The sequence below is a fragment of the Dermacentor albipictus genome, chromosome 1 (assembly GCF_038994185.2).
Source record: "Dermacentor albipictus isolate Rhodes 1998 colony chromosome 1, USDA_Dalb.pri_finalv2, whole genome shotgun sequence".
In the NCBI taxonomy this organism is placed as follows: domain Eukaryota; kingdom Metazoa; phylum Arthropoda; class Arachnida; order Ixodida; family Ixodidae; genus Dermacentor; species Dermacentor albipictus.
Genome location: NC_091821.1, coordinates 25,630,845 through 25,657,443, shown reverse-complemented (window position 1 = coordinate 25,657,443; position 26,599 = coordinate 25,630,845). Strand labels below are relative to the sequence as shown.

Below are 26,599 nucleotides of genomic sequence, written 5' to 3'. Positions count from 1 at the left end.
CATCAACCAAAAATTTGTTTTTTGAGCTTAAGCTTCTTCAAAGAAGCGGCGCTACCGGCTTCCTTTCCCGTTCATTCCTCAATGCGTAGGTCCTTTCTATTCTCGTCCTACTTCCGCCGTGCGTTCGCCCCACACACCATTAAAAGCATCCTCTTAGTTGTACATTCAACGTCCGATTTTTCAGACTCCCTAGGGGCCGCCAGAACGTCTGAAAAATCAGGCAGTTCGAAAAAAAAATGAATGCATGTCTTTTACTGCCCTTAAGGGCTCGAATCGCCACTGGCACATGCGAAAAAGCACACTTATTAGGCATATCGGTGCTCGTACTGTGACAGTAGATGGCTGGTGCACGCGTGTATAATTAAGGAATACATACTGTGTCCCGTGACAATTGCCTCTTCCCACGTTTGTTATAGGTCCCTGCAATGCGTTTGCGTATGCTCCACCGCGTAACAATTCTGTACTGAGGCGAAGCTGACTTGCGGGAACCGGCATTATGCAACGCGCCGTGCTGCCAATCGCGAAGACCACAAAGGCGGAGTCGGTGCCATTGCTGACAGCAGCGAATTCTTTCAATGAAAAACACGGCACAAAACGACAAGAAGCTTAATAGCGAACGTAGAAGCAGCTAAGCCTACCGTTGCCGCGGTGGTGGCCACGGTTGGCAGCGGATCTGAGGGCGAGAGCGCCGGTTAGAGGCGGCTAGGTAATCAAAATGGCGACGGTGGTGGCTTTGATTAATGCCATTTCGGACCTGCGGTCACATCCGGAAAAGTCCAGAAAATCAGACGGCGAAGGGTTCTTGCGTCTGAAATTTCATACGTTTTTATATATTGACTATGGGGTGCGTGGTGGTGCCGCGAAGCCGTCCGAATTATCGGGCGGCCGGAAACTCGGTCGTTGACTGTACACTGGCAACTCCAGCCGACGACACGGCGTCAAAGACGCCGATTCGATTCCTCTATGTTACTCGATCCAGCATTACCGTGACTTTCGTTCCATTTCAATAAAATTACAGCTAATTTTCCCTGACAGAAGCACAAATTCCCTGAGTATTTCTAGACTATTCAAAATCCCTGAGAATTCCCGGTTTTCCCGGTCGGTGGACACCCTGCATAACCCTAAACTGCTTTGTGCGGCCGGCCGATCGTCATCTGTGACAGCATGTGGCGGCGAGGCCCGAAATACAATCCTAGCTGCGCAAGCAAGGGATTCGTAATAAAGAAATCGCACCTATGTGGGCGAAATTCTGCGAGAAAACTTGGCATTAACAGTTCTTTTGTTGGATTTGGCAGTGTGCAGCCGACAGTGTCCGCTTTCACAAGTGTGCATGTGTGTGTGTATGGAGGGGGGGTGGGGGTGGGGGTCTACTTTGTGTTATAACTCCTGACTGTGGGGAGAGGGGCATTCCTCCCCCTCCCCTCCCCCCCTCCCCCGGCAGATACGCCTATGACAAGCGTGGTGTGACGCCCGCACAGGCAAATATAAACATATCTCACTCGATGACCACGAGCACTCGCTGTCACAACGCTGGCTTGACGAAGAGCGCCGGCAACGAGAAGCGAAAGTTTCATGCTGCCTCTAGTTTCACCGCCAGAACACCTTGCATGGCCAAATAAATAAGTCTTGAAAGTACTGGGAACCTCAATTACGCTATTGAGGTTCCTAGTATGACAGAGCAAGTAGCCCGAATCAATGCCTAGTTCAAGCCTTGAAATACTACTGCAGACGTGTAGGGGTGGGGAAATTTACCAGCTGAAACTCAGTAGAGCCTGTGTGCTATATACAGCACACAGGTTCTGGAGCGACCAAGATGACGAATGGCCTGAAGAACCAATGTGACCTATACTGCGCGTGGAGCTGGTGGAAAGGCCAGACCCCCATTATCAGGGCTTCAAGCGGCTTTCTGTATACTCGAGTCATCTTGGTCGGGACTCCAGGTGCCGTATTTCCGGCTTTCAAAAGTGGAGGGGGCAAATGGCCTACGTTGCCCCCCCCCCCCCATCCCAGTTTTGAGTGGGAGGGGCAAGTGCCCCCTCCTCCAGGTAGATACGCCTATGGTATAGTAAGGTAGCAGTACTTAAGCTCTACTACAAAAATTACAGCGCTAAAACCATAATTCGTCCAAAAGGACTTTTTCTTGGGCAAGTTGGTGCTTAGATTTCCTAGGTATACTTGATTGTGACGCGAAATACATTTCGTGAAAAGGGACAGAAGAAAGGCAGTGAAGTGCCAACTACCAAGTGTTTAATGAGAACCTCAAAAACGTATAGAAAAAAAGACAGCTTCCGCGCATGCAGAGAAAGCCAAGGTGTGACATAGAACAATATGGTCATGATAACATACTTTGAAAAAAGCACATTTCTGCAGAATACAATAGGATAGAAGTATCGCTAACACAATCAGACCCTTTCCTTTTAATATAAAACGCTTCCAACAAGTCCCTTGCAGTTTGGTCCCTACTTATGCCAAGGATCAATACTTGCTCAAAGCACGGCCTACAACGACAGGCTTTACAGTGCCCAGGATGATGCGCATTGTCACACTTACCAATACTACTAGCACGCTCCCTTAGTCTGTCATTAATACAACGTCCTGCTTGTCCAACGTAGAACTTGCCGCAGTCTTATAGGGGTATCTCGTAGACCACCCCTTCAACACAGTCCCTGAAAGGTTTGGCACGCTGCTTATGGCAGCCCCGCGGCGCATCGCGTGTGATCCGGGAGCACAATTGAGCCAACTTGTTGGGAGCCGAAAAGACCACTGGAATGCCATATCTGGTAGCCACCGTATTGAGGTTATGGCTCACACGGTGCACATAAGGGTCTACCTCTGGCTTTTAACACGCTCCTTTTCCTTCGAGTGCGTTTTCACACTCGTAGCGCTAGTTTTCAGCTTCTGCAGCAAGGACTCAATAACGGAATTTAGGACAGACTGAGGGTAGCTAAGGTGACTACTGTTAAAACTATCTCAAGTTGATTACAAAAACTCATCGTGTATGCACACATGACCTGCGCAGAGCCGATTCCAGGCAAAGTAAGGCGATTCCACGCTTCATAGTCTTAGAGTGCGCTGAGTCGTTCTGTAACAATTCTTTTTTTACCTTGAGGCAGGTATACGCACAGCAAACGTGATCACTCAAAAGTGTTAGGTTAAGGTCTATTGTGGCGCGAAATGCATTTCGTGAAAAGAAACACAGAAAAGAAGACAGTCTATGCTATATGTAGACAGGTGTATGCTTTGCTTGTGCCTGTTAACACGCCACTACAGATATTTGTTTACCTTCCCATGCACGGTTACGCGATGCACTACACGCAAAACAGATAAGCCTGATGTAGATACTGTTGAAAGTACCGCTCCAGCATTGCCGACAGTTCCAAAGTTGTTAGAAAGGCTCGGGGAAACACGAGAGCACGACGGAAGCAGGCAGCTGCAGCAGCGCATTTGACCGGTGTCGTCGCGCCAGGCTATTCCCGTACCTTTTCCGAAAAAAAAAGCAGAGACAAGCGTTGTCTGGCGTTTTCAAACGTGCACTGCCCTATATTGTAGCGCTGATTCTGCAATGTTCACGGTCTCGAACGTCACCTCGCGTGCAATCGCGCGGCGAACAGTGCAGCGACAGCCACACCGGAAATTTGCAGCGAAGCACGCTTTCAACGGAACCTGTTATTTTTTATTTTTTTCTAGCGTCGACATATCAGAGCACAATGGCCTTTGGTAACATCCGCGAATGTGGCCGAGAGATTAGTTTTCCGACACTAACTTTTTTTTACTATTAAGTTTAGAGAGGCTTGGCACAACGCGAATGTAAAACTTTGCACTACAAAGTATGTATGTACCAGACGCCCGCTGCCCTCGAACAAACCGGGTCGTTGGTTGGGCGCATTGCGAACACAGCGCGCCGCGAACCGTGATATCGATCATCCATACTTCCCCCTCCTCCCTCTGCGCTACTCTAAGGAGAGTTGAGAACATCGCCAAGGCACGGATACACAGACTTGCTTCGCCCCTATGCCCCTTTGTAAAACGCTTGCCATCAAATCCACGCATAGTGTGCCCGACTAATAGGCGCAATAGCCACTCGCAACTTAGTTTCACACTCACGCTTGAAAGGCGAATTCGAATCGCAACTTTTTTCAAAAAACTCTCAACGCGCACCAAATACATCAGGCGCACACGAAAGCACGCCAACAGAAATAACTACGTCTAGGATAACAAAAGAAAGAAAAAAGAACAAGATGAATCCATAGGTTTCGTCATCACACCTATAAACGAGAAGTTACGCACAGATGTGAATAAGTAGGCGCGAAATGCGTGGTAAACGCGCTTTCTTGTGGCGCCTCCGCAGATACTCGTAAACTCGTTCCTCTATCCTGCCTCCGTCGCATCATCGCGCCGCGCAATGGACACGATGAATTGCGTGATATGCGGGGTTTTTTTTTTTTTGCCTTCAGGATATATGTAGAGCGAAGTCGACGACAGGCTCCGACAACTTGCCAAGCTTGCTAGAGCTTTCCATCTCTCGCGCCGTCGTTAGGACAGGAACAAAGTTCGCATTCCGTAACTGGGCCCTTAGAGCGCGCGGGCGCTGTCCCCGACGGCGCTGGTCCCCCTCCGTTTCGACCTGCAGCGGCGGGATGACTGGCGCCCGTCCAAGGGGAGCGAAGCGGCGCACGGGTCGCACGCCGCCGTCATCAAGCGGAGCATCGCGATGCCTGCAAAGTGCGGCCAGCTGCGGCGACGCTGGTCTCGGCTACAGTCGGAGAACGGGGCCAGCACCTATAGGATGCGGCGGGCAGGCAGACTTGTCTATACGGGGGCAGGAAGGCTTTATTTTTGGTACCTGGTCGCCTACCGTGCCGAGATCCCCGATGAAAAAGAGAAAGAGCGCACCGTCGGCCAGAACTATTAGACGGTTAAAGTTACGCGGAAGGAGAGAAAACGGTTATCGGCGAGGCGAATTAACACGTACGGCCTATATAGCATGGGCGGATGCCGCGTTCCCAAAGGAGCGGGAACATTTCCTGCCCGCGTTCGGCCACTAGACACCGCGATTACTTTAACGTTATCGGCGTAGATTTTTAAGGCCGGCGCTTTTCGGTGCCCTAACCTCCCACACATTCGCTGCTAATAAAAAAGAAGTGAAAACTACGAAGTTGTCAAAGCGCCGCGCTGTGATTTTGCGTGCGCTTCCCAAACAGCCAGCGAAGTTGCCTCAGCTCAAGACAACTGTTAGGCTTAACAAAACTTTAGGTTTTCAACTGGCGCCTTCGAGCTATAGCCACGGTGCGAACGGTGTGGAGCTATGACCATTGTGCACCGCTCGATTTCCTAATGTGGCCTGTTTTACACCCCTGCTCCACTGCGACGCGTGTGTACAATCACCATTTGAGAGATGATTGCAACGGCATGGGGAAAGTGCACACGAACGTAAGATTAAATAATGACTGTTTACTACATGTCTCACCATCCGACCAAGCGCGCTGTAGAAGCAGCGCGGGTGCAAGGCAATCCGAGGGCATAATATGAAGCTGTTGTTTTGAAATTTGAAGAGACTTCCGTTTTCTCGGCAGTAAAGTACCAAATGTTGTCACGAGGTATGATCGCGGTCCATGTACATACATACACTGCTGCCTCATTTATCTTGTGTAGTGTGGCAATAGCAAATTAAATACTGGCCCTTAACTGGCCGACGACTTTGTGAACGACTTCTTAGGAAGGACATTAATTATTTCTGATATGACCCGACTCTCGACCTAACCGATCATATGCTATCGAGAGCCTCCATTTGACACCGCGATAGGCTAATGTCAGACAAATATACACGGAAGCCAACACAGGCATAGAAACCACACCACCGTAGTCGGAACAGAAAAGGGGGGGGGGGGGGGAGGCGCGTGCGCAGCAGCTGATCGCTGACCAGAGGGAAGAGGCTAGGAGCGGCTCGTCTTTCCGCGATGCCCACTCAAAAGTGGAGGCGATAAGACTCCCCCGGCTCGCGTTTATGCGCAGCGGATGTGCGTGGTGAACATATCCCGCGCGGAAGGCACGAAAAAAAAAAAAAAACGGAGCGGGCACAAACACGGGGTCGCCCGAGCGATAAAAGTCGCACCACACGACCTGAAGACGTAGTTTTGTCCATACTCGGAAGAGAAAAAGCGCCGAGCAAAGGCAGCGCCCAGAGTTACACACACGAACACTTGTCAACCCGCTGATGAAACAGCGAGCAAGGAGGAGGAACGATTGCAGCACGTCGTAGTGGGAAAAATGCGCAGGGAAAGTGCCAACACACATCCGTCAACTCGGCGTCAAAATCGCGACGATAGCCCTGACCAGGACGAAAACCAGACCGCGCGCGGGTGATTGATGGGAAATGTGAAGCTCACGCCCGTTATGCGAAGGTTGGACTTTAGCATCTTCCACATTTGCATGCGCCGACGCGAGGCCCCAGTCGCGACACCACCCCCAGTGATAGCCGCTCGCGCTCGGCGGTTGTATACGGTTCTTCGGGAATTTGTTGCCGAGAGTATTACCACGAGTACAATTCTTCGAAGCGGCAGCCGTATTATGGTTGAAGGAAGAATGCACAAAACGCCGTGTCGAGATTTCGGTGCACGGTAAAGAACACCTAGGAGGCCGAAGGTCATTCTGGACCTTCCGATACGACGTTTCTCGCGAGCAATGAACGTGTAACAACGCTAACTCTCCGCAACTAAAAATCGCATTGCGACGCGTGCGACTGGACCGATTTTTGTAGCTCCAGTCGCAGCATGTGAAAGAGGCTTACTCCAAGAGCGCTAGATCAATGGAAACTAGGATCGATAGAACGCTATACGTCGATTGTGCAACGCACTCCTTCGGCCGTGCTCTCACTTAGACGCTTCAAGTGAAACTGAATATAAACAAACATATGGACACTTCGACGAACCACTGGTGCCGTTGACATACTCGAAACCACGTGCGTGTCACTGAAGCAACCTAGATGCTCAACTGATCTGCTCAGCGATAATATTCGCAGTGATATGCCGCTCCGGACCGTTTGCAAATAAACTTTTACTGAGTGCTATACGCAGCCAGAATGTTTTTTAAAGAAGTTGTAATTACAAGTTCAAGAAAGCGTCATCCTTGATTCTCAGTCAGTGGCCATGCGCACACATGCTGCATGCCGCACGCTTCATGCATACAGCTTGCACGTGGGCACAAACACCAAGGAGACGCCTTAGCCGCACACGCAACGAAGAACGGATACACGGCGCCGATAAACAAACATAGGAAAACTCAGTAAGCGATTGGTGCGCTTCCGTCCTGAACGCCCACAGCAGTTTTCTGCAATGTAACGTGGCAAAGGGTGCTTACGCCTCCTGCAACTGTCTATTCGAAGCATCGTTATAACTGTGACGAAGGGCAAGGTACCTGCAGTGATGAGGGCTGGAAACGAAAACAGCGTTGGAATCATCGCAAAAGCCGCTCATGCGACGGGTCGTTTGATTATATACAGTGTCACAGTGAGACGCTTAAAATACCGAACTACAAACCGTTATTGAAAACAACAGACATACCTTTCTATTGCAAGTATGCCCAAGGCGTACATGTTACGATTACATGCCGGGAGGAACAAAAAGAAAACACAGAGCAGCTTGCACATGCTTCTATTACACAACGTGCCGGCGTCGCCGACACTTGATTGGCAACACACTTGTGAACAGCCTACCGCGTGTTCAGTGTTCCTGATAAAAGGTGCTGCTACCTGCGACACAAATCGGCAAACGACGCGAAAAGACCCTTCGCTCAAATAAAAACCGAAAATGGGGAAGGGTGCCGGCTAAGGACCTTTCACAGCGCATTGATCCGGTGATATACGGCGTTTCCCTACAACACGGCACAGCACTCTCGCATCAACCTAGAACACACACACACACACACACACACACACACACACACACACACACACACACACACACACACACACACACACACACACACACACACACACACACACACACACACACACACACACACACACACACACACACACATCAGTGCAGATTGCACCATTTCTCGTACGCTCCAATAGCTGAAAAATCTGTTGCTGCCACAGCTTTCAATGGAAGAATCAGTTGGGCTAGTTGACCTTGCATTGCTGGCGAGGAAAGTTTTGTCTGTCTTTTATTCTTGCGCGAGTTGTGCTTTTGTTTCGCGCTAATTGTCCTCGTCAGCACAGCTTTCGAAGCCCGCGCATTCCGGCATTAATTTAGATCCACGCACTGTTGCAGGGTCAGGAGGTCGTTATGAAAGAAATAGTACTAATAGTGCCGCGTTTGCTTTAAACCTTCACGTAATCACAATCTTAAAGCAGCGCGAGGCGTGGTGCGACTTCGTTCTTATATTGAGACTTTGTCAAAATGCCCAATAGTGCACACCGAGGCTCAGGTTTATGGGACGGGTGTGTCATTACCGTTTCGTGCTGCAGGCGAAACAGGTGGCCGCCAACAAACAAAGCGGCACATTGAGAAAGGCGCCAGCGCACCACTCACCCCGCTTCATCTGCTGCACGCCAGACACCCAGCTCCATTTCGCATTCTTATTCTCTCTATTTTGATACAAAGTTGAGCGTTCACAAAAAAATATTGATTCCAGGAAACCTTTCATTCACGGAAAACTATGCGCTAACTTTGTTTCCGTGATAATCGCTAATGCTTTGAAGTGACGTTATTATTTTTTTTTTCATTATGATACACCAAAACGTGGTGCCATCGTGGAGAGGGCGCAATAATTTGACTATGCCTGGGGCGGCAAAATACCTTGAACTGTTGCTTATTAGAAAAACGGTACACATTTTCAATTACATGTGAACGAACGATTCCGCTTGTATAACGTTGATTACTCGAAACTGACATAAAAAAATCAGTGTACAATTGCTCGTGCACGGCAACCGAACACCTTAGCCCCGCGAGGCACCGCGGCGGGTCCTAATTAACAACTCGATCTAACTCTCAAGATTGAATTGCGGAAGTGAAGTCGGCGCTCAATAGATATTGGTCATTCCGAGCCTATAGCGCCGCTTGCGAGATATCCATACCAAACTTGCGCCACGAATGTGCGTCGGCGTCCCAAGCAGATTTACGCCGCAGTCCCCGAAGGCTTTCCGAACGAAAGCCGTTTTTTAAAGTATACAAGTTTCATGAAACGGAGGGCGAGCGTCTGCGAAGTTAGAACGTCCCTGCTTGGTCACTGTGTTGTCAGTCACTGCGGAACAGACTCTTTAGGAGATTAGCGCGTTCACATATGTCGACGCCTTCCGCGAGTGAGTCATCGTGGTAACGAATTTTCTTGGAAACTTACGATGCCGGCCTATAGATTGTAGAGATAGCTAGCGTACTTTACAGCCGGACCTCTTTCTATAATAGCGACGAGCGGCAAATCTATGGCATTCACAACAGGTTCCACGCGCCGGATTGACGAGAGAGAGAGTGCTCAGAAGGAGCCACAAGAGGATGCTGATATCCTATCTTTCTGTAGTGCAAGCACTCCAAAACAGCATCGTCAAGTAGGCCTCCTCGATTACGAGTGCTATTTGAGAGGCCCGTGCTAAGTACACACTACTCTATTGAATCATGCATCTCAGTTTGGACTCGTTATCATTCAGCGCGCAAGTGTAAACGGCACCTCTTTTGCATTTCATACTAGTTTCTTTCTTTTTTTTTTTAACTCAACGGCACTTCAATCATGCTTTCTGCGGAGCCTATAGAACCTATTGAAAGAAGCCCACGAATAGATGCAAAGTGCCTCGAGCGGCCAGTCACGCGGCAATATTGCGTGTATTTGCGGGCTACTTACACGTTCAGAAAAAAAAAAAAAAGAAGAACACTTATGTAGCACGTATTGAGCAACAGCAAGCTGTATCGGGAGTTTTTCATATTGCTCTACAATTTTCTCTTTGACACTTTTCATCTAATATTTGAGAAGCTGATTAATTATTTAGACCACGTATGTAATTAAGCTGAGTGCAAAAAAATTTCTGAATATCGCCAAGCGACGGCAAACAACATTACCTTGGTTCTGTCCATCTACGTGGCATTTGCATATTATATATATATATATATATATATATATATATATATATATATATATATATATATATATATATATATATATATATTCTTATTCTCGGTGCATGATAGTTGGGACACTGTATCTGTATATTACAATCTCGGACGATGCACGGAAAGAAATAATCGCGAAATGTGTTAGTGTGGAAGCTAATACTCGGTTAAATGTTCATTGTGCTTATTTCTCGTTAATATAGACTGTGTAAGCGATCGATAGATATTTTTCAGGTTCAATTTTTAGGTGGTTACACAAAATATGCAAAACATTTTCAGGTGTAAAAATTGTGCACGTTTGGGTAATTACGTAACTTGGGCAAGTTGTTATTGCCCTATCGAATAGTTCAGAAGAAGTTTAACAGTCCTATTTGTTGTATCCAAATCTAATTGTCTTTCATTGTGCATTTTCCAACATCGCTCTGCTTGACTTAGTGAATGGACACCAGCGCATTACACCACGCCTCAGTACTGGCCGAATGACAGAAGTGTACACGCTAGCGACTTAGCGTCCGGGGATGCGAATTTTAATAATAGTTTTAACGAGTAAAATAACTGGATGTGATTTTGCACTAGTGTATGATATACGTGTCTGACCAATCTTAAATATGAAGACACGAATAACACCACGAGATATTCCTAAGCCTGCGTGACGTGAAGCTGTTGAGTTCGTATTGGTAGCGTGTGTGTTTTGTGCGCGCGTGCGTGCGCATATGCTTTGTTTTTTTGTAGTTATAGCTGTGGAAATTCCTTTTTTGATTGACCAGAATCTCCCATTCCTGGCACTTTTCGTGTGTTGCGTGGCGCTGGTTGGTTTTCCAGGCTATTAATAAATTTGCATATTATGCAATCCTCGACACACAAGCATACAGTTGAATCAGTGTCAGGTACAATGTTAGTTAACTAAAGCGAAAATAGCAGAGACGCTAGAACCGGCGCCCTGCAGTACTCCAGAACAGCTGTAGGCTCAGTGACACATCAATGAAGACACTTCCATTATGGAATCGGAGACAATACTGAGACCTGTCCAAAAGAATCCTTGAACCGTCCATTACACTGTTCTTTCCCAGAATTTTGAGTTCTGCACTTCAGTTTAATAACAGTATTTTCTTCGAATAAAGCAACTTATACCGAAGTAAAAGGACTTATCGACAAGCGAGCTGTTACTGTCATTCACCCCTTCAAATAACGAAAAAAAAAAAACACACACACGGAAGTTTATAAGAGTGATTTTTTTTTCTTTAGAGCAGCCGGGGGAGGGGGGTGGTTATCATTGAGGCCGCCGCTTTCATGCTGTGTTTACATTTGACCAATGACCCCTCCGATATCTCCTCTTGAGCTTCCGCAAGACTTCTAGGATTACAGTTCCCCCGGTGTCGCTCCTACCACCGCACTGATAGCTAAAAACACACTGCGCAGTCGTCTCAGCAGAAGCCGTACCACCAGAAAGCGCTCTTAGCGCTGTAAGGTTTCAAGACCGCACCTCCCACCTTCTTAGAGGCATGGTAGAAAACATGGTAGTTTTACAACAGGGGCGTAACGTAGTAGGGTATTGTACGCGGGCGAATCAGGAAGTCCATGCTCCTATTTTTTATTAGCCAAAATAAGCTACAAACAGGCAATTACAAATACACGTACTATTCTACGTATCTTACACTATTCTTCCACATAGTTCCCACACAGGTTCAAACCCCATCTGTCCCATCATCATCATCATCATCAGCCTGGTTACGCCCACTGCAGGGCAAAGGCCTCTCCCATACTTCTCCAACAACACCGGTCATGTACTAATTGTGGCCATGCCATCCCTGCAAACTTCTTAATCTCATCCGCCCACCTAACTTTCTGCCGCCCCCTGCTACGCTTCCCTTCCCTTGGGATCCAGTCCGTAACCCTTAATGACCATCGGTTATCCTCCCTCCTCATTATATGCCCTGCCCATTTCTTTTTCTTGATTTCAACTAAGAAGTCATTAACGCGCGTTTGTTCCCTCACCCAATCTGCTCTTTTCTTATCCCTTAACGTTACACCTATCATTCTTCTTTCCATAGCTCGTTGCGCCGTCCTCAATTTGAGTAGAACCCTTTTCGTAAGCCTCCAGGTTTCTGCCCCGTAGGTGAGTACTGGTAAGACGCAGCTATTATACACTTTCCTCTTGAGGGATAATGGCAACCTGCTGTTCATGATCTGAGAATGCCTGCCAAACGCACCCCAGCCCATTCTTATTCTTCTGAATATTTCTGTCTCATGATCCGGATCTGCCGTCACTAGCTGCCCTAAGTAGATGTATTCCCTTACTACTTCCAGTGTCTCGCTGCCTATTGTAAATTGCTGTTCTCTTCCGAGACTGTTAAACATTACTTTAGTTTTCTGCAGATTAATCTTTAAACCCACTCTTCTGCTTTGCCTCTCCAGGTCAGTGAGCATGCATTGCAATTGGTCCCCTGAGTTACTAAGCACTCTGTCCCAAGTTACTCTGTCCCATCGCAGCACTAAATTTGAGATGCCCCTGTGGTAGAGTTCGCCCGGCTGACGGTGGAACCACCGTCAGACTGCTATCTTGGCTTCGCTTAAGAGGGCAGATGCCGCGGCCTGGCGGCAACGGCAGACCAATTCATTTCCTTGTCTCCACATGCTACATTTGTTTCATTCCACCCTATAGCATTCCTATATGTCCCTACTGTGGGGGTGGGGGGGGGGGTGGGGGGGGCAAACCCACAGTGTACCACTCCACATGGGAATACCCTAACCCTTCGGGTGTTCCTCCTATACACAACCCTACCCTTTCCTCTTGGGAGTCCGTGCTGCTCAGCACAAGCCGGCAGGAACAGCAATGGCTGATCCAGCGGGCTCGCGAAGTCGCGCATGGCAATGGAGCCCTGGACTGCGGGCCCCACTCATCGAGGAAAATTTCCTACTTGCTTGCCAAATAAAAGTTTATTAACTCTCTCTCTCTCTCTCTCTCTCTCTCTCTCTCTCTCCATCGTTGCACGTGAATCGCTGCCCTGCCAGGAACTTCTTCAGCGGAGCGAAAACGTAGAAATCACTAGGGGCGATCGCCCAGAGTAAGGGTGGTCCCGACTCTCCCAGTGGAATGACCGGAGCTTGTCGGCGGTTCTGACTACCACACTTCATTGCTCGTACGTCGTGGACGTGTGAAGCACAACCGCCATCTTCAATTGACAGCACCGCCATGCCGCAGAGCTACCGGCAGATAAGGCCATGCCGGTCAAAGAAAGGTCCACCGCTGGGAATGGATATGTTGACTTCGCATTTACAGCCGTAATCTGGCTAAAAAAAATTGGGACAAAGACTGATTCGCCCTCGTATCTGTATGCCTGAGGGCTCAGATATCGTCAATGCGCGCTAACGACACACCCGCGGGGCCTGAATGCCTCGGAATATTACTGAAATGTCTATAACGCGAAACAGGTACGACACGTCGGAGCATTAATGTTCGGAAAGGCACCGAGGAACCCGCTCACCAATCCGTATTGGTGGCCAGAGTTTCGGATAACAATGCGCGAAAAATCACCCGCACAAGAGCGAGCAAATAGGCACTAGTGTCGCTGTCATTCTGTGCTTGTGCAGTATTTTTTGTCTTAATTGTTGTCTTGTTTGTGCTTTCGTCTGAATAAAGCACAGCGGCCGACCGAAAGGGCATGTACTACTATGGGAGACTGAGAACGTTAAAAAATATCAATTGTACGAAATCTCGTCTGTACCTAATTCATATTACAAAACGTAAAAACAAAACGCCTACCTAAGTGGTGCTGTCAAAAGAGTTGACGTCTCCGCAGAAACGTCAACCACTTTGATAACACCGCTTTAGTAGGCTTCTGATTTTATTTTAAATGCGTAAGCATTTCTATGCCTACAAAACGAGGTAACCCGTCCGTCCATCCATCACGTAAGACGAGACCGCTTAGAAGAAAGGGCCCACAGCAGCAAGCGAATTGACCTTCGTGCTGCCACTCGCACACGAAGCTACCAGCACTCAGCGCACTGTCTCCCCATCGCAGAAAGCTTTAGAGACAAGCCGCGTGCCGCCGCGAGAAAGGTAGCTGCCGCCAGAGTGCGGTTGATCACGGCTGATAATGGTTCGCACTGAGAGGAGGCAGCAGCGTCATCGACCATGTCTACGTAAGGGGTCAACCAAACGTGACACTGTTCAATTACATCACGTACTACAGCACGCATCGGCCAATGTTCATCTTCCACGAAGCAGCAGCATCATCCAAACGCACCATCATATAACATGAGTGAACAGTGCTACTACTCGCCTCTACTTCGTCGTCTCATGCTGGTCTCAGTTAACATCTCGGTGTTGCAACCACGCTTCACCGTTTCAGGATTATTTCGCGGTGTTTCTTGCAATTATACGAAACAGTTGCATACGGCGACGAAACAGCAGGTGATTCGTTGCAAATGATTGCGCATCATTTAGATAACTCCCACGGGAGATTGTGTGAGTAATTTTTTTCTTCTGTTTCAAGCATCGGAAGCTATAGACCAATGGGGAACCAACTTCGTGGTGTATGTAGCTGTAGACGATCCACAGGAGCGTCCGCGTCATACATGGGACAAATACTGCAATGGGGCAGAAGAAGCATGAGGAACTCGGGGGACGCTCAGAACCCGTTCCTATAGGGCTTCACCCTTCCAGTAAAAGCAAATGTTCGCCTTCGAAGCGGACGATGTTTCTCACTGGCCTTTTCTTGCTATACGTATGTCGTCGTGGACACACACGCATCTTAAGCGGCGCTCGTAAATGCACAGAACCCAACAATTTTCCCGCGGGAGCCGTCACTGTAGGCTGGCTGGCTTTTCGCCGCAGCCCAGAGCGATCCACGAGGAGCATATCCCCTCAGCAGCCAGAACGCAATACTCTCGAGCTACCCACATTCTCGCCAGCTGTTCAACACCGCCAGTAACGTAGCGCATCTATTCCAGAGGGTCGGGAAGGTAGGGAGGGGGGGGGGTTACAACAAAGACGGGAATCCACGCCAATTCTTTGGCCCCCGTGCCCTTTCCTTTCCCGTGTCACTGTTCAGCAGGACACGCTTCAGAAGCCCTTTCAAACGCTCTCCCGTGGGCTGAGGCCTGTACTGGGGTGCCTCGATACCCCCTCTCTTCCTGCATCGAGGCAGAGTCTGTACTTCGGCACGGTGGCGTCTCGGACTTGCGGTATATATAGGGGACTTTAGCGGTATCTACGGGCCTAGTCACGCTCGAACCTGACAAAGAATACAGAATGACAAAGCTCCTGCATAAAATTATGAATAAATAAAGGATCTTATATGTCTTAAATGCAAAGCGCCGAAAGCGGTCAACTGCAACGCACCGAGGCGTTGACGAGCACGTAGGGTACACATGTAGATGAAATCACCGTTCAGAGGAGCATACTCCCCATTTTTCCTCTATTCGCCACCCGCCTGAGCAGAAACATGGAAGCATGGTCCTTGGACTGGTCCCCTCTTTTTGGGCGAAATAAAAAGTTCACCACCACTACCAGGCAACAATGTGCACGTATGACGTCAGGAGTATCCCACGCAGAGATTGAATGCCAGAATCATGCAGACGACAGCGGCGAGAGCATGGAGGAGTCGACGATCGTGAGCTAGTGCTTGGCGTAAGAAGTTGCAGTTTCTGTGGACGGGCAACAGATGGGTGGCAAGTGGTTATACATTGTTGACTGCACGAACTTCAGCCCTCTCCATCCGCACCACAATTTGAGCCGATGCCGATCGCGTTCAGCCGAGGTGGAGCCTATCACAGTCGCCGAGTTCGTGCATCTACTGTGGTGGTGGACTTTAGCGAGTGAGCCGAAGCTAATTAAGCAATTAGGATGAAGCAAACTGCTTCTGTAGTTCAGTTATGGCCATATGGATTTGAAATAAAGCATTCCTCATTTCGTACAGTGCACATACAAAAAATGACAACCATGTCACTGTGAAGATGGAATGGCAGCGAAAGCTGACGACAATCAAAGCTCCCAAACGAAAAGCAAAGTGCTTTCGCTGCCATTCCATCTTCACAGAGTGGAATAGTTGCCCGGGCTCGCGATTGTCGTTTTCGTTCAGCATCGCGGGAACGTTCTTCGTCGGTGGTCGTTTCGCGCCGGCGCCGTTTACATTCTCGTTGCTGTTCCCTCCGGCGGTCCTTGTACGCATGTTGTTCTTCGGTTGTACGACCTATACGTGTCCGCCCCATCGATAACGCAGCTGTTTTAAGCGCCAACATCTCTCCTGCTTATATACTACGATAACCTTGACGTCACGCTACTGTTCACGGCGAGCGTTCTAATCTGTACCGCATTTTGACATCTGCGCCGCCGCACTGCACCCGTACATGATCACACACAAAGCAAACAATGAAACCGTTCATTCACCAAAGTCCACCATACCATTCACCAAGTTCACCAAAGTCCGTTTCTCTTGCCGGACGCCGAAAAAACTACGGAGGTTAGTCATTTACAGCTTTCGCTGTAAAAGAAACGGCAATATGACCAGCGGCGGCGTGCCGTCAAAATTACCACTATATTAAATTACCATTGCTACCATTACGCTGAAGCAATGAAGTATTGCATACCCCACTCAGCAGTTGTGGAGGTGGTTTTCAACAGCTTCGCTGGACATCCACTTTCGCAGGACCGAGGTCGCAAGACAATTTTTTTTTTTTTTAACTGCTACACCAATTTAAATGTTCCAAACAGTTTGTAGGGTTTACCGTCCCGTGGACTATGTCGTAGCGGAGGGCTCCGGGTTAATTTTGAACGCCTGGAGGTTCTTTAAGGCCTACTGAACCAGCGTTTTTTTATTTATTTTATTTGGATATAGCCCATCGAAATGCAGCCAGTGCAGTCGGGAATTGAACTCGCAACCTCGTGCTTAGCAGCAGGAAGCCATCACAGCGGCGGGTAAAGTTCCGAACAGGTGTTGCTTGCTGCCCGTCCGTCCGTCCGTTACGCAGCGACACTGATCATTGTCTCGTGATCCCTGCATTGTTTAATTGGTACAGGACTGGCATTGGATTGGAGCCAACTTTATTTATGCCTGCAGTTGGCTGCTCGCGCGCCCCGACGAGGGCCTACGTCATCCTTGAAGTCACCGTTACTCGGCGCGGGTCTCCGCTCGCCGTTGCCGGCTCGCTGCGTCCGTGCCTTTCGAGCGCCTCGAGGACCTGCTGGACGGCCCAGAGCTGATCGTCTCGGTCGTAGCTCTTCGCGGCTGCCTCTAGACGCGGTGGGAGCGTTCTTGATTTTGCTTCCTCTGGATATTCAACGCAGTCCCACAAGATGTGCGTGTAGTCAGCGGTCTCCCTCCGGCAGACTCTGCACATATCTGTTGGATATGTCTCGGGCTCGGTAGCGATCCGGTCTGGAGCTGTCTCAGTACTACCGCCTCCGCTCGACTCAGTCTCGGGTGCGGGGGTGGGAGAGTCCTACACGCAACCTTCGTTGTGTCGTCGTCATGTTGGCACCATGTTGCTATTGTCGCCTACATGTCGTAGTCAGATCGCCGTCGTCATGTCCTCGTCATCATACTTAATCGTCGCCAAGTTTTAGCAGTTTGCACAAGATTGCAGAACTTTCGCGCAAAATTGGGGGTTGGAGAAGTCGCAAGTGTTTCGCAGTACTTTAAAAAATGTTTACTTAAACTACTGTCGTAGCAGTATAACTGTTGTCGCAGTAACTGAGTTCAGAGCCAATGGAGTCGCTAAGTGTGCCTTATATATTGTTGTTTTACGATAAACCCTGAACCATAACCACGAAGGAACAAGAATCCGTTACACACGGGCTCAAATATATCCAATTTGTGTGGCCGGATACTCAGGTTTGCTGTCGAACTCGTCAGTGTCTTTCCCAAGCACTACACCCGCTAAGTTCTATTTCATCATATACGTGGACAAGAAGTATCGCGAATTAATTTTCAAATGCAAACTTTAAACGCGATAAGTAGGCATTATCAAAGTGCTATTTCGCCCTGTATTAATTATAATAAAACGTTCGCAAAAAAAAACGCGCTAATTTAACAGTGGAACCACTGAGTAAAAACAAAACAAAATAGAAATAAACACAAACTCAAAAAAAATTTATTCATGAATTCAGTAAGATTGATCTTCCACGTCGATCCGTTCAAAGTGCAGACCGCCGCTAACGCCTGTAGCATTACACTGGTGAAAGGTCACAAACAGCACGGAGAAGCAAACGACGTCATGCTAAGTGAAATCAAAAAGCCTCTCTGCTCCAATACGCAATAGTCACACTAATTTGGGTGACGTGCCATATTCGCTATGGTAAATGTCACGCTAGTCATGTTTTATTGCGTTGTTGCGGAGCAGCCCCACAGGCGTAGGTAAAACCCGTGCAAACGCGTTTTAACCACAGAAGACCTACAGTTTAACTAACGTCATGTACCACTTGTCGACGCACGCAGCACTTTCTTGCGATGAGAACACCCGGAGACCTTTTGTCACTGCTCAGTAATTAACGAAAGTTCCTTCGAAGAGCAATTTTATCTCCCCTACTGTTATTTTGCACCTTATTTTGATACTAAATGTCAATAAAAATGTCGAAGTTGACACAACGCTGTTCAACGAGTAATTTTCCGGCGCATCAGCAAACAATTTCTTTGCTTCCTTAGATATGCGGGGACAGCAGGACAGTTACACCACTATTTATTATACAGAAATCGCGACATACGCGGGGAAAATGCATATTCACGGGTGGAAACGCTCCAGTGGAGGTGTTATTTCTACCGAAGCCCCATAAACATGCCGCCTTGCAGAATGTGACCGAACAAACCACAATTGAGCCCTCAACAATCACACAAACCATTGATCGCTAAACTGCATGAGCTGGCACGCGCAGCTAAGGTTCATGGGCAACGAGGTGAGAGCGTTACGTACGTGTGCAAGTTCATAGACAAAGAGCAAGAAACCCCTAATTTTTCCGAGCAGCCAGCCATTTCTTTCCTTATACAACGGCGACAACTACCTAAACATACGCGCGGTCATGACCATGGCTCACCTGACCCACTTCCCAATAACCCTTCACCCAAAAAGCTTTCTGCTCATGGCGATCTGAACTGAGCAAGTTTGGCTGCGTACAAGAGCAGCGGCGAGTTATATATGTGCATCCGACAGAATCTAGCGGTATGATCAGCCTGTCGAAGCCGCGGGCACCCCATTGCAAGCCCTTTCCTTCACTATTGCCATTCTTTTTTTTTTTTTTTTGTCTCCCCGAACTACACATACCCAGGTTCACGACGCGTGCAGCGCCGATGCCGGCCGGTTCAGGGGCAACGCGGCCAGGCCGCTCTGAAGAGTCCAAAGAAAGAAACGCCCTGGCATGCAGGCAAATCTCGCGATGCGATACATGGAGCGTTCTTTCACGGCGAACATCGCGCGGCGGAAATAGACGCGGCGGGACGACGCCGGCGGTTCGCTGGCTTCGCTTATGGTACGCCCACACTAGCGACAAAAACGCGCGCGACACGCCGCACGCGGAAAGCGCCCGCGCGGCAGACGCGTGCGGGCAAGTCCACAGTCGCGTTTTGCGGCACGCGGCAGCGGCCCGTGGAGTCCCGCGTTGTCTCGTTCCATTCGATACTTCTTGCGACAACGCGCTCTCCGTTCTGCCCATTGCGTCTTTCATCGGAAGTGTCTGTGTTTTTTTGCGCCACTGCCGGCCACGCTCAGGCATGTCGGACAGGACGAGGAGCTACTGGTGACTGTGAACACTATAATACTTGTTTGTTCTTTACTTGTGCGACGCCGACGTGCCAGACAGCGGACGAGAAAGTTTTGAGTGCGGTACAGGGACACTGAGGGCCAGGCGCACACTCTGCTTCCCCACCTTCACCAATTACTCACCTGTCATGCCAAACTGCTGTCCATAATGTGCCAGCGGTTGGCGCGCAGCTCCTTGTCCGACGCTCGATTTATCATAGAGGTACGCATATCCGCGAACGGTTTCCAAAAATGCCTCCATTGCGAGGCGAATTCTTCGTCGACGCCTCAGTGGCGGTGTGGTAAGGCTTAACAAAAACAGCCCCCTTGACTGGAAATGGCCTCTGAGATTTTACGGCGCGCGTGTCACTGTTCAGTCTCAGAGCCCATAGATTATGATTCTTTGCTTATGCGACAGGTGGCGCCACAACAGCGCGGCTCGTAAAGCGGCTCGCTTCTGATTGGTGGACGTTTCGCGTCTGCCGCGAAAAATGGGTCTCGCACCCATTCGCGCGTTTGCCGCGCGTTGCTGCCGCTTTTCGTGAATCTTGCCGCGCGCGACAGCACCGCTCGCCGCGCGCGTTGTGTCGCGCGCGTTTTTGTCGCTAGTGTGGACGTACCATTACATGCAGCGACAAACGGGCGGACGCCGCCGCGCGCCCGCCGCATTGTTGACAGACTTTACGAATGTGCTTCTGGATAACAAAAAAAAATAAGCAGAATATTTATTGTATTATTTATTGTTACTGACTAAACTTCGAAAAAAAGTTTCATAGAGGCGCTTACGAACGATTTCCACACATTTCATTTAGCTGCAAGCATTTTAGCGGGCTGGCTTTGCGCCGTCTGGCGGGTCTGGCTACGTTGAGTGAGCGGGCACCTGCGATCACCGCGGAGTGCAGGCGTTGCAGAAGGTTTTGTGGATCTCCAACAGCGACGTTTACTTTGCGTAAAAATAAATTGTGGTTATTGATGTTTACTTCAGTGTCAGTTCCTGTTTTAAAGCCTCCTCCAAGAACTAGCGTTTTGTGCTACATTTGGCGTGAAATGGGCGGCTCTCGTTCCGAGCGTGATAACTTGGTAAAAAAAAATTAGAATAGTTACTAATCTAAACGCGTGGTGTAAGCATCGCCTGAAGCTGCTGCACCCAAACACGCGTCCTGGCGCCCAAAACATTCTGTGTGTGCACGCACACATCGATCACGCACTGGTTTTGAAAACTATATACTGAGATAAAGGGGAATGAAAAAGAAAACAACAACAGGAAAGCAGGAGGAATGAGTTTGATGGGCATCAAGGGCGCAAGAATTATATAACTATGCTACAATTAGAACGACAATAAGTTGGCGCGACGAATATATAAATCAACGCGGTCGTGTACCGAAAGCACAAAGGGTGGTATCATCGGGTGATCACTTGCGCATATAAATTTGTTTTCATCAGTACCAACATTGTGAACTTACCTCCCGGATCGGTTCCGATATCGGCGATGATCTCTGCCCATGCCACAGCTTTCTTTCGCTGATCCTTGTAGTCCTGGCGACCATAATCCCAAATTATGCCACGCATTTGCACTGCTGTAATGAGCTTATCATTGTATTCTAGTCTCGCTGCTTTCGATGACTTTGCCATGGTTACAGTGCTGTCCCTAGAGCACTTGGATATTGTGCAGCCTCCGCGCACCTCTTGTATCCGCGACAACCGTATACCGAGTGGGCGCTTTCTCTTCGTGCCAACGCTTGGCTTGTCTGGAACACCCACTTTCTCTGTAAACTATTCTCACGCCTTTCGGCATTTCACGTGGAAGCAGAATCCTTCGGTATCTTCACATGTGCGCTCCTTGGACGCTCCCCGGTGCCGTGCGTCACCATATGTCTCTCATTAGTTTCGTCTGCCGCTCACCTCAGGGCATACAGCTTGCCATGTACCCTTCTGGATTTCATTAGGCTTTTAGCGTAGCATGCTGCAGTTTCAGTTGTCCCTTTGTATGCTATCTTTGCTAGCGTCGCCTTTTCTATACGTACGCCGACAACAGCATGTGCAAGCTGTGACGCGGAAGTCAGCAATTTATAAACGTTACTTTATTTAGTGTACGCATTTTTTAAAAATTTGCTTTCGTACGTTTAATTTCTTTTCTCGTTCTTGCTACCGGCCATTTCTGGCGATGTGCCTCAGTCGAAAAACGATGCGGTGCCATCAACAATCTTCCCCGATGTTCCAGAGTATGAGTGGAAACCTACTACTTGGAAAAGAAAAGAGCGCAATCTGTGTGATCAAGCACCACCAAGAGTTGCGAAAAGACGAAATATTGTTCAGATTAGCCAGTGCTAGCTCATAGCACCCACGCGGCGGTTATAGTGACGCTGGCGTCACCAGTAAATTCAAAGAGTTTAATACCCCATCAACCCCGACGAAAGTTAACTTCTTAAAACGAGGAAATGTTATTGAGCACATCGGCACCAATTCTTTTTTTTTTAGACTTCCATGGTGTACTTATTGGAGTCCGCCGAGTTTACTGCAATTTGACGTTGTAAATATGGGCAAGGTTTACCTTTGCTGTCACTTATTTTCCTGCATTTCGAGTAATAATCAACACTTACGCAGAATAAAGGTTTTAAGCAGGATATTTCACAGTAATTGCAATTTTTGAAAGGGTTGGGAAGAAAACTGTACCGCGTATATAATTATCTCTTTCGTGAGCACGTCACTTAAGTTTCTAGACGAAAAATATGTATACACAAATTTGTACTCTTCATTTAATGCTCTGAAACATTCAATATTCGGCTGTAACGATCGATGGTGTCCTTCTCACGCACAGAGAGACCAAAAGTGCGCGTCCAAACAAGCGCAAACGCCCACATTCCGTCGCTCCAGCGCGGCCGCGCGACGGACGGTCCCACGGAGGCACCAGCTAAAAAGGAAAAACAGACAAAAACGTTCGGCGGCTACCGGAAGTCGGTGGAAGATCGATCGTCGCGACGCCTGGTGAACACGAGAGGCACCCCCGCCACTTCCGCCGGCGTCGATCGCCGGGCGTCGGTTTTTCCGATCGGTCCGGATAGCCGGCGTGCGTCAAAGTTTTGGACGCCGAGGGGTGAGCGTTCGACGCCGGGCGTTTTTCGCCGCCTGGACGCCGGTTTTTCGCTCCATGTATCCCAGGCTTTAAAGAATAAGAAAGCACGCAGAAGTTTTGGTGCGGTGGTGCCACAATGGAGAGTCGTTGACCTCCACGTCGGCGTAGTCGCCGTGGTCGCTTCGCACGGCAAGCACGAAAACACGCGTCACAGACACAAGCGCGAGCAGCAAGCGAGGCGCCGATAAATAACTGTTGAAAAGAGTAACGACTTGTAGCGGTGCTAAGGTTGACAGCCCTTCTGTCACGGACACGCGACCGTCAACGAGCACAGGTTTTCGCGTGAACTTGGCGAAATACTGCAGACTGCACTGAATCCATTCGTGTAAAACACCACAGCAAAAGAAAAAAAAATTTTCTGCAACAATTTGCTGCAACGAGCCATTTCCTGCAAAAGAAGGGCCTATAAGCAGACGACCTGTCCAACAAAGACTCACATACGCCGCCGATAAACAAGCGCGCGAATCGATAGATGTGCGCGAGAGAACACAAAGGTGATACGCACCAAGGTTTTTCAAAGGGTTTGAATGGACGACCATGCCGGTAGCAAAGCGTAGACCTCAGCACACAGAAGCACGAATTACTATCACAGGCTTCACGAGAAATGTTCGTCTTGCGAACGACAGTTCGTAAAGGACAAAAACAAACGGAAAGTGACAACTACGGACGGACGATAACAGCACCGCGCACACAAACCACACCGTTACACACAACAAGCACCACCGTCAAACACACACACACACACACTACGGACCGGACGCTAGGAGCACGCCAGATGCGTACGCCGCTAAATACACGCCTAGCGCCACCTATGCAACAAAATTTGATTGACCACTCCTGCCGTTCAGGCGAACAACACCAGGTGGCAACAGCGTTCGAGAACCAAGCATATCGTCGGCATTTGCAATGCGACAGTGAGTGAAGTAGTAACAACAGGCACAGCTGCAAATTTGGAGCGCGCTTGGTGCACCTTCGTTTGCATAGCAGTATGGCGGTGAGCTTACACAACATACGCAACCTGCGAAGAATCGCTGTCAGGCTTCAGCACATAATTGACATGTAACACCATCGGCATGCCGACGGCCTGTAGGTAGCTGTATGATTTCAGTCAATCGCGTTGCATATAGTGAGCGAATTGTAAAACATGCTCGCGTTAGTCATATTGTGATGTCACTATTGCTTCCTATCACTAAACCAAAACAAGAAAGCCTTGTTCTTAATCTATTTTCTACACCTCGCTTTCATTTGCACCGAAAACGTGCCACCCGTTCAATTAGGTGTAAGAATTATTGTAAAATGACGCGATCATTTCCAGCTACCCTCATGCTCAATTTTTTTTCCTGCAGAAGAATCCAACTTGATATGTTGGCAGCATGAAAATGTGACTGTCACCCACACAATTTGACAAACACAATTGTCGCGCGTTGAAATTAAATCGTAGGAGAAGAAAAGAAAACTGAACTTGTAATACCAGACATATTTGATATAATTGCATGTATTTCTGTTACTGCGTGCGCAAACATCTGAACACAGAGAAAAGTTTGAAAATAACGTTACGAACTTTACATCACTGCCACTAGAGGACGTACATATTTACACTCTACCCACCACTGTGTTTCTCACGCAGTTTCAAGGTTGGTCGATTAATTCTACGAATGGCAGGATAGTACAGCATACACGCGAAGCCAGTGCACATCAAATATTGAATTTTAATGGGTCAGCTGACACACTGCATCGTCAACGCGCAATTTCAATGTACAGCTGGCATACTGCAGACACACAGAGCATGAAGTCGGAGGCGGAGTGAGAAGTGCCCGCTGTCGGCCCGCAGTATCGTACTCAGTATTCTAACAAAGGTAAAACCTGCAGAGTGAGGGGAAGATTGAAGAGATGTGTGGAAGCAATCTGTAGATTCTCGTTAGCTGCTGTTGTAGTGAGCTAATGAGTCCACTATTAATGTAAATCATCGCCCGAAGGAGGTGACGCAGCGCATCAAAGCATGATAGTGGTACACGTTACCAATGTATAATATATCATATTGATTTCTCACGTCATGAGCTAACGTTTTCACCGCAAGCGTACAGCTGAGATACTTATACGCTTACTTGTGAAAGCGATCTTGGTCGATGCATTAACGGCATCGTTACTTTGAAGAGCATGAATACGTGAAGGCAATGCGTTGAAATTTACTCGTCTGCTATGCCCTTTTAGTAAAGGCAGCGGTCGGACTGCAACCGGTACTTTCAGACTTGGAGTGTGTTTCCCCACAAATATAACCAATACACTCGGAAGCTTGACCAAAACGTTCCGTGAGAGAAATGGCTTTTTGATTAGTGCCACTGTATAGTTGCACTCGTAGCCAGCACAACTGGGAATGAATCGAGTTAAGCCCACCTGGGAAGACTGACCTGAAGACCCTTCAGACACTATCGTTCATGCGCCGATTCTTCGACTCGACAAGGGTCCGTCCAAGCAGTATCGAAACCTTCGCAGTTCGCGAAGACGGTATTCACTGTATTACGTGACCAGTATTGCAAACTGACGAAACTAAAAACCGGCACTTTCACACGGCCCTTTCGTACTGCGCAGAAACCAGGGAAAACGAGGGTACGGTGCCGCCTAAACATCCCAGCATGCCACACTGTAATCGATGGGGCGAGAAGCGAGAAAGGCGTGCGTGGGCCCGGCTTTCCCAACGCCTTTATCGACGTTTTCCCCACATCAAAAAAATGGTTGCTCACCTCACGTGACGTCACGTGAGCTCGGGACAGGCGCCTCGATACGGCTTCCCGTTGGCTGGCTTGGATCAGGCGACGGGAACAGACCGTGGTTGCGCAAGTGAAGGAAAGGTCGCGCGGTTGAGCGTACCCTGCTGGCCTTTTTGCTATGGTGTTGCAGATGGTCCGATGCAGCTCACACGTGGCGCATGTGCGCACCGCCGCTCGACTTGGAGTGCACGGAATTTGACTGAATTACGGTACTATAAAGGTTCGAATTTTTGTGAAGGTCAACAGTTGTAATGCCAAGCGATCTTTGCGAACTTCGGCCGTCTTGAATCTATCTACCCATCCATTTATCCTACGTCGTGATGCCGTCGTTGGTCGTTTCTTCAACTAGGTACATAAATAACAATAGGCGAGGGACGGCATGACATGTCATGACATCAGTTACATGGTATATTTGTCATGACATATATGGTATGAACGACATGTCATGGTGGTCGTTTTTTTACCTCAATATACGGGGTGATCATTTTTGAGTTTTATAGAAATTTTTTAAATCGCCTCTTGCAGATAACATAATTCTAGTCCTTGAGCTAGACTGGTCAGAAAGGAGGACATTACTCGCATGAAAAATCAAGACAAACATTGAGCTAATTAAAAAATCACTAATTAACTTAGTTACCTTACGGCACATATTGCAATTTACGAATTTAGCCAGCCAGGCGTATCCACTTGGAATGAATTCTCAGAATGACGCCAGTGTGGAGATGTGCGCCATTAAACTCGCCCCGTAAAAATGTGCTGTTCCACTTTTTTTACCGAAACGCTCTTTCATGCATTGAAGCATAAAAGTAACTGGAACGCCAGGTATTTCGTCCCGCACTTTGGGAAATAATATATCGAAACTG

At 48.5% G+C, this 26,599-nt stretch overlaps 1 protein-coding gene across 6 annotated transcripts in view; it reads right to left on the bottom strand.

Annotated features, from left to right (window-relative positions):
- LOC135909416 (long-chain-fatty-acid--CoA ligase 5) overlaps positions 1 to 26,599 on the bottom strand; it is a 181,439-nt gene that overhangs the window by 99,125 nt on the left and 55,715 nt on the right. The window contains exon 1 of one of the 6 annotated variants that reach the window (XM_065441363.2): positions 25,377 to 25,513. The exons of 3 other annotated variants lie outside the window; for them this stretch is intronic. Coding sequence is in view for 1 of the 3 variants with exons in the window: in XM_065441358.2 (XP_065297430.1) it covers positions 23,474 to 23,507 (34 nt within the window). In the remaining 2 variants the exon portion in view is untranslated. Of the gene's footprint in view, positions 1 to 23,473; positions 23,705 to 25,362; positions 25,514 to 26,599 lie in introns of those variants that run through there. 2 more of the 6 variants (XM_065441361.1, XM_065441358.2) reach the window with 2 other exon arrangements.